At 37.8% G+C, this 12,107-nt stretch overlaps 1 protein-coding gene across 4 annotated transcripts in view; it reads left to right on the top strand.

The window, feature by feature from the left end:
* The window catches only part of TCAF1 (TRPM8 channel-associated factor 1), a 50,012-nt gene that overhangs the window by 21,115 nt on the left and 16,790 nt on the right, over positions 1-12,107 (top strand). For 3 of the 4 annotated variants that reach the window (XM_011989907.1, XM_011989908.1, XM_011989909.1), the window contains exon 2: positions 4,720-5,353. The exons of the other annotated variant lie outside the window; for it this stretch is intronic. In XM_011989907.1, coding sequence (XP_011845297.1) covers positions 4,734-5,353 — 620 coding nt within the window. In that variant the 5' untranslated portion in view covers positions 4,720-4,733. The remainder of the gene's footprint in view (positions 1-4,719; positions 5,354-12,107) is intronic. 4 annotated transcript variants of the gene reach the window in all.

The following is a 12,107-nucleotide window of genomic DNA, read 5'->3' as shown; positions in this document are numbered from 1 at the left end:
AAAAAAAAAAAAAAAACAGCATGAAGGAGAGAAGACCCATAGAATTGAATGTCTGTAATATAAACCAGTTTTCAAGGTCAGATTAGCCATTTGCTGAAAAAATGATCCTGGGTTTACCCTTATACCCTCATCTGTCATGTAATCATCCAGACATGGAATATCTATTCATCCAAAGAATACAATGTATACTCTGGCCTCACACACTTACTCTAGGTTCAGGATTTGAAATCACACTGCCATACGGGATATGGGTGGAGCAGCATCCAGCAGGGCCCTCCATCCACCTGCCCTTCCACGCATTTCTCAAAGGGAAACCAGGTTTACGAGCCATGGCGCTGCTCTGTGGTAGGAGTGGAAGCTCTGCTCTCTCCCTGAGTTACAGGTTGTGCCTTTAATACCTTCTGCTTTGGCGGTGGCTTTGTTTCCAGCAAGCTAAAAGGGGCCAGAGGTGGGCCCAGGAGAAAGCAAGCAGGAACCATGGGAGGGGTTAGGGAGAGAAATAAAAGGACATTTCTTCCAGGTTTTATTCATTTGAGCTTACCAAGATTGGAGGACAAATATGGATTCGGGCATAAAGAGGAGGCATTTGGTTCAAAAATCAAGTGATGAAGTCACTGATAGCTGGTTAAAGTGGGGACACAAACAGCTGCAGAGTTCAAGGGACCCCCGTAGAGGAGGAAATCAAATTCATAGGTGGGCAGATGCACAACCCGATCAGAGATGAAGGAAGACCTTTTAGGTCCAGTGAGCCAGGATCAGTTGATCAGTCTACCTCATCATGTAAAAACTGTATCTAATATTTTAATGTGTGTTTACATGCTTTGACTAAATTTGTATTAACGCGGTGTTGTTTCTCATTGTAGTAGCAATACAATTTAAAGGATGCAGATTTGTATAAAGGCAGAGAGAATGGTTCACCTCTCTTCCTAATGTAATCAATGTGATTATGTTGAAATGTGGCCTCCATAGATTTTCAATGCCTATAAAGCCTGGTATGTAACAGATACTTTTGTATTCCTGGTGCTTGAGAGTATGGACTCCAGCACTGGGTTTCCTGGATTTGAATCCTAGATCCACCACCACTTACCACCTGTGTGATTTTGAGCAAATAACTAATTCTCTGGGCATTATGATTTTGGAGTTTTTGTTTTGCCCATCCATAAAATGGGGATAGTGATAGTAAATACCTCATAGGTTTATTGTCAGCATTAAATAAGTTACAGAAATCACGTGTAGTAATGCCAGGAGCCTGGTAAGCATTGTGTTGTTACTACTACTAATAATAATTATACTACTGCTACTAATTACTACTACTACTATTATTATCTTTGCCTGTACAAAAATGACTTCATGTTTTGCATATCATAGTGACTTGAAATTTTCACTTAAAATGTATCTAGGACATTCTTCTAGGTGGATGTAAAATTTATGCAACTCATCCTTGAACTAGCTCAGAAAACAACTAGTGAGACAGATATGTGAGGTCTCTGTTCTGGTTGTACTTGTGCCAGCACTAGAGGCAGCAGAGGCTGAGGGAGAAGGGTTCTAATGGGCAACTCTTTAGGGGGTGTGTATGGGTAGATGACTGGGGGCAGTGCTACAGGGTCTTATGCTGTGTATAGTGGGATATCTGGGGGCTATGTGAAAGCTGGATAGGTGTGGGTTTGGGTTAGAGGTGCTGCACCCACAAGAATCAAAAATGGTTCTAGGAAACATTCTTTGTCATTAGTCTATCTATCTGTACTTCTAGGTTTTCATTTATCTCCATTTGTAATTTGGTGTAGCAGTAAGCATCCCTGTACATATATCTTTGATACTGTCCTTATTTCTGTAAGAAGGGTTATTAGAAGAAGGGTTGTTGGGTCTAAATATAGGCACACCTTTGAAGCCAAGTAGGCACCATAAAATTGTTTTTGAAAAAGAGTGCAGACATTCTCCATCATTCCTGCAGATTGTGATGGTCTTTCAGTATTGAACATTATTAGCCTTTCAAATATTAAACGTTGTTAGCCACCTTTGTCATCTTCATCTTCATTTTCTTCCCCTTCTCCTCCTCCACTTTCTCCTAGAAAGGAGTATTGTCTTTTTTGACAATATTATGAGCAACACACAATATATTTTCCATTACTTGACTACTAGTGAGATTGAGCATCTTTTCCACAGAAGTGGCCATTTAAATTTTCTTTTCTGTGCCATATCTGCTCTTGGAAGGATAGTATTTCCATAGATAGAAAGATTTGGGAGAGGGAACGGAATGGAAAGAGAATGGGAAGATCATCTAAAATGAAAGCAGGGCATGTCCAGGGGCACCTGGCGACTGGATGCTGCAGGGAGACAGGCAGCAGGAGAAGCCAGGGGGTGGCCAGCTCTGCAGGCAGTCCACACCGGAAGGCAGTAGATTGTCCCTAGAGACTAAGATGTAGCTTTGAGAGTAAATAACATGGTTAGAGTGGTTTTAGAAAAGTAAAGGGTGGGAACAGGTCCTGGTAACTTTGAAATTGGGTCAGTTGAGTCCAGGCATGAATTACTAAGGACCTAAACTAGGTTAATGGCAGTGTGATTGGAAACCATGAACAAGGACATTGATAAGACTTGTGACCAGCTGGATATGGGAGCAGCAGGGAGAAGGGACATACGGTGACACTGTGCACTTTGCTGTCCTGATTATTTATGAGCACCAGGAGGAGCAGGGAAGAGACAAGCTTCTTGCTTACCAAATGTTCATGTCAGTATCTTCTCAATAGTTCCCTGAGATAGGTAGGTTATTAATGCTTCTGTTTAACTACTAGAAACATTGAGCTTATGTAATTTGCCTTAAAAGAGCTCCCTTAGAGGGAAATTAATAAATTTAAGACTTTTTTAGTTTGGAGACTGGCTTTAAATGGCCAGTGGGGTCTTGAACTCGTTACCTCAAGACTGGGGCTATTTTATCCTGGCTTGCGGAAGGCACATAGAGATACATGAGAAATGAATGTAATAGTAGTTAGCATTAGTGTTAGTATTAATATTGGTAACAAAATATGAAAACTATTAAATCAGAATCAGTACATGCTCAATTCAGTGCTTATAAAACCTATGTTAGGTTAAATTCTTTTTCCACTTTGCAAGAATTCTCTATTACTCACATACTTAAATGGTTTATTCTTAACCAAATAATTATAAGCCTATATGAGTATGCATATATAAATAATTGAATACTTATGAAAAGGCATTTAACCTATGTTATTTCCTTTAATCCTCAGGACAAGCTTATATGGCAGATATTATAATTCCTATTTAATTAACAAGGAAACTAAATCTGAGATGTGTTGTCTAAGTCTCACAATTGTTAAGTAGCAGAGCTGAAATTCAAACGCAGACTGCCGTAAGTCCCGAGCCCAAGTTTATAATCATGTTGCATATTATGTTGAGAGTGAGCATGTTATCTGACAAGGGAAATAGACAAGTGGTAAGGGCCAAAGATTAAAATGTAAGGACTATCTGCATATTCCAAGAGGAGGTCAGAAAAGGACAGAAAGTAAGTGGTTCTAGAGGTTGGATACAAAGAGGTTACCTCGGGCCATACTGACAGAGGTGGTTCAGCCTCATGGACTGGGAGAGCAGTGATGTCCTGTGCTGCTGAGTAGTCACTGAAGATGAGACACCCTGCATGACCTGACCATGAAAACACATCTGTCCTTGGAGGAAGTGTTTCAGTACAGCGCTTGTAGCAGAGGTCAGACCATAGAGCATCGTTAGTGGGGATCTCATTGTGAAGAGGCAGAGGATATTTGTGAGTTCACCTCCACACTGTTGTCAGCTGCATCCCAGGTGCAATTAGGATTCTGCAATAATTTCATATCTTGTTACCTTCTGCTCCTGGTGGTAGGAGACTTGCATTTAAACCACAGAGGACTTCCACTTTCCTCCTACCTAGCCTGTGACTTTGACCAAAGAACCTTCTCTGAAAGCCCAGGCATTTCACATGGAAGTTCTGAGTAATCTGATTAGTGTGGGAGCCAAGAGGGATGGAATGGGCTGGGAGCACAACATGCCGCTCCACTCTATGAATCCCCAGCAGCTGCTGAAGCAAATGACCACAAATGGGGTGGCTTAAAATAACAGGAAGACATCATTTCACAGTTCTGAAGGCTTAGAAGTTTGAAATCCAGGTGTCAGCAGTGTGGAGATTCTGAGGCAGAATCTGTTCCATGCCTCTCTCTTAGCTCCTGGTGTTTGCCGGCAATTCTTGGTCTTCCTTGGCTTGTAGACTCATCACTCCAATCTCTGCCCCCATTTTCTGATAGCATTCTCCCCTGTGTTTCCAAATGTCCTCTTACAAGGATATCAGTCATTAGACTACGACCCATTTGAATCACCTATGACCTCATCTTAGCTTCATTACATCTATGAAAACCTCTTTCCAAATAAGTCCTATGGGTTAGGATTTCAAATGTCTCTTTGGGGGACACAATTCCATGCTCATTCCTTCCTTCTGTTTGTTTCTGTCTGTGATGGAAAAGTATCAAGCTAAGTTTGACCACAGAGTTTAAGAGGAGAGGGCCCAGTGGGGTCTCCTGGACTTCAGTCACTAACACCGAGTGCTTGAATCATTTCCCAGTGTCAACCTCATCTGCATAGTGGGAAGAATCGCCCAGCTACTGGAAGAGTGAACTGCTCTATTTGTTTCTGTGTTTATCCATTGTTCGCCAAGCTGAGCCTTTTCTTTCTTCTCTGCAGAAACCAACAGAGCCATGGCAACTCCTTCTGCTGCCTTCGAGGCCCTTATGAATGGCGTGACAAGCTGGGATGTACCCGAAGATGCCGTTCCATGTGAACTGCTTCTTATTGGAGAGGCTTCATTTCCTGTGATGGTGAATGACATGGGCCAGGTCCTCATTGCTGCCTCCTCCTATGGCCGCGGCCGCCTGGTCGTCATGTCCCATGAGGACTACCTGGTGGAAGCCCAGCTCACACCCTTTCTCCTGAACGCAGTGGGGTGGCTTTGCTCTTCCCCTGGGGCTCCCATTGGTGTACACCCATCCCTGGCACCTTTGGCCAAAATCCTCGAGGGCTCTGGAATGGATGCAAAGGTTGAGCCAGAAGTGAAAGACTCCCTGGGGGTTTACTGTATTGACGCCTACAATGAAACCATGACGGAAAAGCTGGTCAAGTTCATGAAACGTGGTGGCGGCTTGCTCATAGGAGGACAAGCCTGGGACTGGGCAAACCAGGGTGATGATGAAAGGGTTCTCTTCACATTCCCTGGGAACCTCGTGACCAGTGTGGCTGGCATTTACTTTACTGACAACAAAGGGGACACGAGTTTCTTTAAAGTCTCCAAGAAGATGCCCAAGATCCCAGTGTTGGTTAGGTGAGTACCTTACCCCCACTCGGGAGTTGGCTCCAGGGTTAAAAAGCAGACCCGGTTCTTAGCTTCAGGTTGCCCCAAGGCTAACAGAAGAGTGCTCCCCAGCTAATGGAAGAGTGCTCCCCAGCTAACAGAAGAGTGCTCCCCGGCTAACGGAAGAGTGCTCCCCCACACTCAGTTATGGAATCACTACATATCAACTAGATTTTTTAAATGCCCCGAGGCATAGGAGGGGCAAGGTCCTCACTGCCCCTGTCTTCCCAGACCAGACCATTTAGCTCTTTGATAGTTGGAACTTACTGATGGCTATGGTCCCAGTGTCTTGCATAATCAAAACTGTGCTGTTGACCCCAACAGTTGGCGTAGTTAATCCACATGGTTTATAGGAGAGGTTGCTTTCAACAGGAATGTGAAGAAAAGGAAAACAGGCATGAAGGACCCCATGAACCAAAGCCTAGAGAGGTGTGGGAAAGGTTTTAAAATGTCCTTCCAGGTGAGGTTAGGATGCGATAGGAAGTAGAAGCCTTCAGAAGTTAAGATATCAGAAAAGATGGTCCAAGTTACATGTGCTAAATCTAGGATTTAGGAGGGGCAAAAGATTGATGATCAGTAATGAAGGAGTCAGGTGATGGGTACAGGACAGCCTGCACAGAAAGTTAATGGAGTGTACTGCCCTGTCTGCTTTGCTCTCACTGCACTCCAGCACCACATATAGTGCCTAACAGATAGCAGGTCAGTAGGTGCTCAGTAAACATCTCTTACATGCATGACTGCATGAATGAATGAGAGGGATTAGAAGCTGGATTAGTCCCAGGAGCAGAAAAAGTACATTAGGTCACTCTCTATATTCTATATTAGCATTCTCAGCATCCTCAGAACAAACAACACTGATATTTCTGACTGATGGGAATGGAGCAAGGAAGGATTGGGTGAGGAAGACACACTAAGGGTACCACGAAGGTGTGGGAAATGAGCTATGACTTCTCCTTGGCATGGTACTTTTAGGGAAGTTTTAGGAAGATCAACCAGAATAGTTAGTCTACTCTGGTTTTGGACAAAAAGATGACTCGTATCATTTTAGCCCAAATATTGGGCTTCTGCAAAAGAGTTCAAACTCTGTTCATTCATCCATTTATTTAGCCAGAGTTTATTGAATAGATTATATATCCCAGGCATTATTTCTTATTTCAAGAACCTGATTTGCAAAGATCTGAGAATTAGGGGTGCAGGAACATCTCCAGTTATAAGACTTGGAAACAAAAGTTGAAAACCAAGTAACTGTTGTAGGAAGAGGGCTATGCTGTCATTGTTCATAAAACCTGGAAACCTGGATCTAATCTACAACCAGTAATTGCACAGTGTGACCTTAGCATGTCCTTTCAATTCTCTTTTTCTCTCTAAAGGAAAGTGTTGGCATAGAACCTCCTACTGTCCCTTGTAGCTATTATTCCATTTTTCAATCTACAGTGATCTCCGTATGTTCACAAAGTCATCAGAGATGCATAGAAAAGAACGCCGTGCAAATGGTCATACTCTAAATGCCCAAATGCTCCAATAAATTTGGTTTGAAAATACCCCCACGAAACCTGAATTGACCAACCTTATAAATTAATGCTATCCATGCCCCCTTCAGTTTGAAAAATGGTGAAGGGATATTAGACACACAAGAGACTTGGTTGTAAGTTTATTTATAATAAGCATCTTGCGCAGCCTTGGAGATCACTGCTGGTTATTGCTGGTTATATGTTAGGCATATATAGAATCCTAATTAGAGGTTTTAGGTCAGAATCAATGCTCAAGCATGGTGGGGTGAATGTATTTACCTAACTCATGCTTTGTACTTCTTACTATTTTCTTAGCCATATATACTAAAGTTGTTTTAACTGATTTTCACAAAATAGAACTTTTTAGAGAGTGAGCACAAGTGGCAAAATATGCTATTTTATACGAGAGATTGCCTCATCACAATTGTTTTCTTTTCCTTTTAATGAACATTTTTTCCTTTTTAATTTTAAAATACGTGCTTCTTGGGAAAAAAGTAAAATAATTCAGAAGCATACAAAGTAAAAAGTGAAAGAACTTTGTTCTCCACCTCATCCTCTGCCTCTTGCTAATTCTTTTCTTCCCCCCTTCCCAAGAAATGATCACTGCTAATGGTTTGGACGGTATCTTTTCTGATGTTTTTCCTCCATTTATGTATTGGGGTTAGAGTTGGGAGAGCTGGACTGGTAGAAAGAGAGACAGAGAAAAAGAGAGAGATCTGCAACTTGCTCTTTCATTTACTATATCCTGAGCATTTTTTCATATCCCTATAAGAAGATGGGCATCATCCTTTTGAAAACCATCTTGCATTCATTTGGATTGTCCTGAAATTCATTTAACCATTTGCCTATTAGCACATTAATGTTATTTCTAGTTTTTTCTTATAAATAAGAATACATTGACTATCTTTTCACTACAATCCCTAAGCTTGACGTACCCCTTTTCATTTTAAAGACTTGGCAATTTCCTTTTAGAAACATCTAATTTTGGAAATTTTTAAATACATAACAGAAATAGAAATAGAACAATGAGCACATGTACTCATCACCCAGGTGATGGTATCAAATCACACCCCACCCACTCCTTCACCTTTCCCGTTTGTTTTGAAGCCAGTCTCCAACAGTGTATCGTTTTACCCATAAAACAGTATATCTCCAAAAGATAAAGACAAATTTTTAAATATAGTCACAATACTGTTAGCCCATTTTTAAAATTATCACTATTTTTCTGTCCTAACAAAATGTCAATAACCATATGATTTTCAAAAGGATTCCATAAGTGTCATCTGTTATGTATGTATATCTGTAGTTACTCTTTAAATCAACTGATTATATAATCAGTTAAGTCATGGAAATATAAATAATATATTTATATTACATATTGATCTAAAGGATAAGTATAGAGATATGTATATCACAATTGTTTCAGACTCTCAATGTGATTTTAGAATTGAATTTGGCTTTTGCTTTATATATTTCAAAGCTATATTTTACATTTATAAAAACTCATGACTTTTTATGGCTCATACATTTTTGTCATCTAAAATATTATTTCTTGCATTTAGTATTTTTCACCTTACACTCTATTTTGTCTAACATAATTATGACTCCTACTTTGTTTTATTTTTTGATCTTTTTATTATTTCTTCTGTTTTTAAAGATATATCTCTTAGTACAAATCTGATTTTTTAACCCAATTGAGAGTTAAAAATGTATATAATTAAGGACATTGATGTTTTTATATAATTAAGGACATTGATGTTTTTCTTCTAGGTCCATCATCTTATTTGATGTTCTTTGTTAAACATCCTTGTTGCTTCTTTTAAAATTTTCCTTTGATGCCTTTAGCTTGATTGGAGTTTCTTTTCCCCTTCTCTCTGTTTGGAAATTATACACAATTTTTGTATCATTATTGTAACTACCTTTAATTTTTCCCAGCTCTTTCTTTTAAATTTTTCACACTTAAGGAAAAGTCAGAATAACATAATAATCACCACACCCTTTACCTAGATTCACCAGTGGTTACGTTTTGTCACATATACTGCTTAAGTATACATAGGAAGAGATTATGTGGCCTAGCCATTTGAGAGTAGCCTACAGATCTCAAGAATGAAGGAGGCAGGTGATAGGTATGACACATCATACCTGACTACTTCAGCCTGTAGCTCCTAACAAGGACATTCTCCCATATAACCACAATACAGTTATCTCGCTCAAAACATGTAACATTGATAGAATGCTGTTATCGAATGTCCATCTTCAAATGTCTCTAATTGTTCCGAAAATATCCCTTTTTTTAGATTTTTAAAAATATAGGATTTAATCAAGTTTCTGTATCATGTTTCTTTAGTCTCCTTTAATCAAAATAGTTCCCTAGCCTTTAAAAAATCTTCCAGGACATTAGTATTTTTGAAGTCTGCTGTTCAGTTGTTTTATGGAATGCCCTTCAGTTTGGCTTTGCCTAATTGTTTTTTTTTTCCCATGATTACACTCAGTTCACACATTTTTGGCGAGAAAATAATTTATGTTGCTTTCATCACAGTGTCACAAATTAAAGGCGCATGAGCTCAGTTTGTCCAATTATTGGTGATGTTCAAATTGGTCATTTAATTAAATTGGAGTTTGCCAGATTTTCCTATTTTACTGATTTTATTTATTGTATTTTATTTCTATTTATTTTATTCCTTTCCCCCTTTTTTTAAAAAACTAATTTAGTGTGTGGTGTGACAATTTGAGATCTGTATGAATATCCTGTTTGCCAACAACCTTTCACCCAGTGGTTTTAGCTTTCATTGGTGATCTGTGCCTGAGTAAATATTTATGAAAGTGGCTACTTCTACCACTTCTGAACCTTTCTTCAAAATTCATCTCAGGTATCACATCTTTAGAAAGCTGTCCCTTACTCCTCTCCTCTCATTCTGATATAGATGAGTCTTTTGTGCTCCTATATTAACCTAATATCTTAGCACTTCCCTCAGGCTACGTGTTGGTTTACTTGTAAATTTCTCCAAGAACTGATTGACATCCTTTGGTAAATAAGACCTTTGCCTCCCCACCTTCACATTTACTGTTAGGTTTGTTCTTTTTAAATGTTTGTTTTAGTATCACTCTATACTCATGGATCCTTTTCTTTTAAGATCGAATTTTTTTACAATCCATTTATAGTCAGTATTTTTTAAAGGTTAAGTTGTCTCAAATTTGGCAAGTTAAAGCCTCATTAAGCTGTCTCCTGGGCCCATCAGTTTTTTTTTTTTAGTATTTACTTAATTTCTGACATAAAACGATGTTGCAAGTTTATGTTGTACTTTTCTGGTTCAAAACCTGGATTCAGCCATTTCCTCAAGGAATGCTAGTTCCTTTTAGTGGTGAATGGTATTTAGAAACCAAGATCTAAAGCATGCTCACTGCTATGGTGTCATCATTTCTGGGTTCCTCAGAAGAGACAGTCATGATATCTTTTAATCATATATTCATACTGATACCCCCAATTTTAATTCAAAACCACAGGATTCTTCTTCTCTTTCACTCATTCCATATTAGTATTCTTCTGCCATAGTGAGAATCCTGGTGTCAGCAGCTTCAACATTTACTTATTTGCCCAGTCCAGTAATACACACAAATGAGTTTCATGATTACTATACCCATACTATTACCAATAACAAACTTGGTAAGTTATTTTTACCTTCCGAATATACCACCCTGAGCATATAGAGTCCAGCAAGTACTATATTCAAAAGTATTTGAGTTGCTTTTTACATTTGGGCCTGTTTTTATTCCATGTGGGGTTTTCTCCATATTTGTTTATTTAATTTTATTTTATGAATGCTAACAGTTAGCATGGCTACAATAGCAGAATACACATTCTTTTATGTGCACATGAAATATTCATGAAAATAGACCATTTGCTGTGCTATAAAATAAGCCTTAGCAAGAGTAAAAGAATTGAAATCATACCATATATGTCCTCATCACAGTGGAATTAAATTAGAATTAAATAACATAAAACATATCTGAAAAATTCCTAAATATTTGTAAATTTAAAAACGTGTTTCTAAATACTCCTTAAGTCAAAGCAGAAATTACAAAGGAAATTAGAAAATATTTAGAACTGAATAAAAATGAAAGCATAACATGTAGAATTCTATTAAAACATTGCTAAGAAATATATGCCTTTAAATACTTTTATTAGGAAAGAAGAAAAGTTGAAACTCAATTAACTATGTTTCCATATTAAGAATCTAAAAAAGGAAATTGAATTAAACCAAAATTTGTAGAAGAAACAAGGAAATAATAAAGAGAGCAGAAATCTGTGAAACAACTTAAAAAAAAAAAAAGTAAATCACTAAAACCAAAAGCTGATTAGTTGAAAAAAAGTCATTAGAAGTGATTAACCTCTAGATAGACTATGACAATAGGAGAGATAACACAAATTATGAATTTCAGGAATAGAAGAAGGAACATTAGTACAGATCCTACAGACATTACAAGGATAATAAGGGAATATTACAACTTTGTGCCAATGAATTTGACAACTTAGATGAGATAGACCAATTTCCTGACAGACAAAAATTACCAAAATTGGTACAAAAAGAAACTTGAAATATATGCTAAATAAATTGAATTGTAATTTTAAACATTCCAACACTAAATGCAATGTGGTATCCTGGATTGGGTCCTAAAAGACATTGGTGTGAAGACTGATGATATTTATATAAAATCTGGAGTTTAGTTAGTAGTATTTGATCACTGTTGACTTCTTAGTTTTGATAAATGTGCAATGGATGTTTTACTATTGCAAGTTTTCAATTTTCTTACACTTCAAAATAGAAATTGTATTTAAAATCAACAACACAAAGAAAATTCCAGGCCCAGACAGCTTCATTGATGAATTTTATCAAACATTCAAGGAACAAATAATACAAATCCTACATAAACTCTTTTTAAAAATAGAAAAGGAGGGAAGATTTTCCAACTTGATTTATTAAAACAGCATTTCTCTAATACTGAAACCAGAAAAGGACATGGTAAGAAAGCTACAAAACAATATCCTTCATAAATATAGATGAAAAAGTTCTTAATAAAATATTAATAGAATACAGAAATATATAAAAAGAATAATACATTATGACCAAGTAAGGCTATCCTAGGATGAATGACTGGTTTAACGTTCAATAATCAGATTAACTCACCATATTAATAGAATGAATGAGAAAAAC

The sequence above is a fragment of the Mandrillus leucophaeus genome, unplaced genomic scaffold, assembly GCF_000951045.1.
Source record: "Mandrillus leucophaeus isolate KB7577 unplaced genomic scaffold, Mleu.le_1.0 Scaffold365, whole genome shotgun sequence".
NCBI lineage: Eukaryota > Metazoa > Chordata > Mammalia > Primates > Cercopithecidae > Mandrillus > Mandrillus leucophaeus.
The sequence above is the reverse complement of the archived record's forward strand: the minus strand, read 5'-3'. Positions and strand labels throughout refer to the sequence as shown.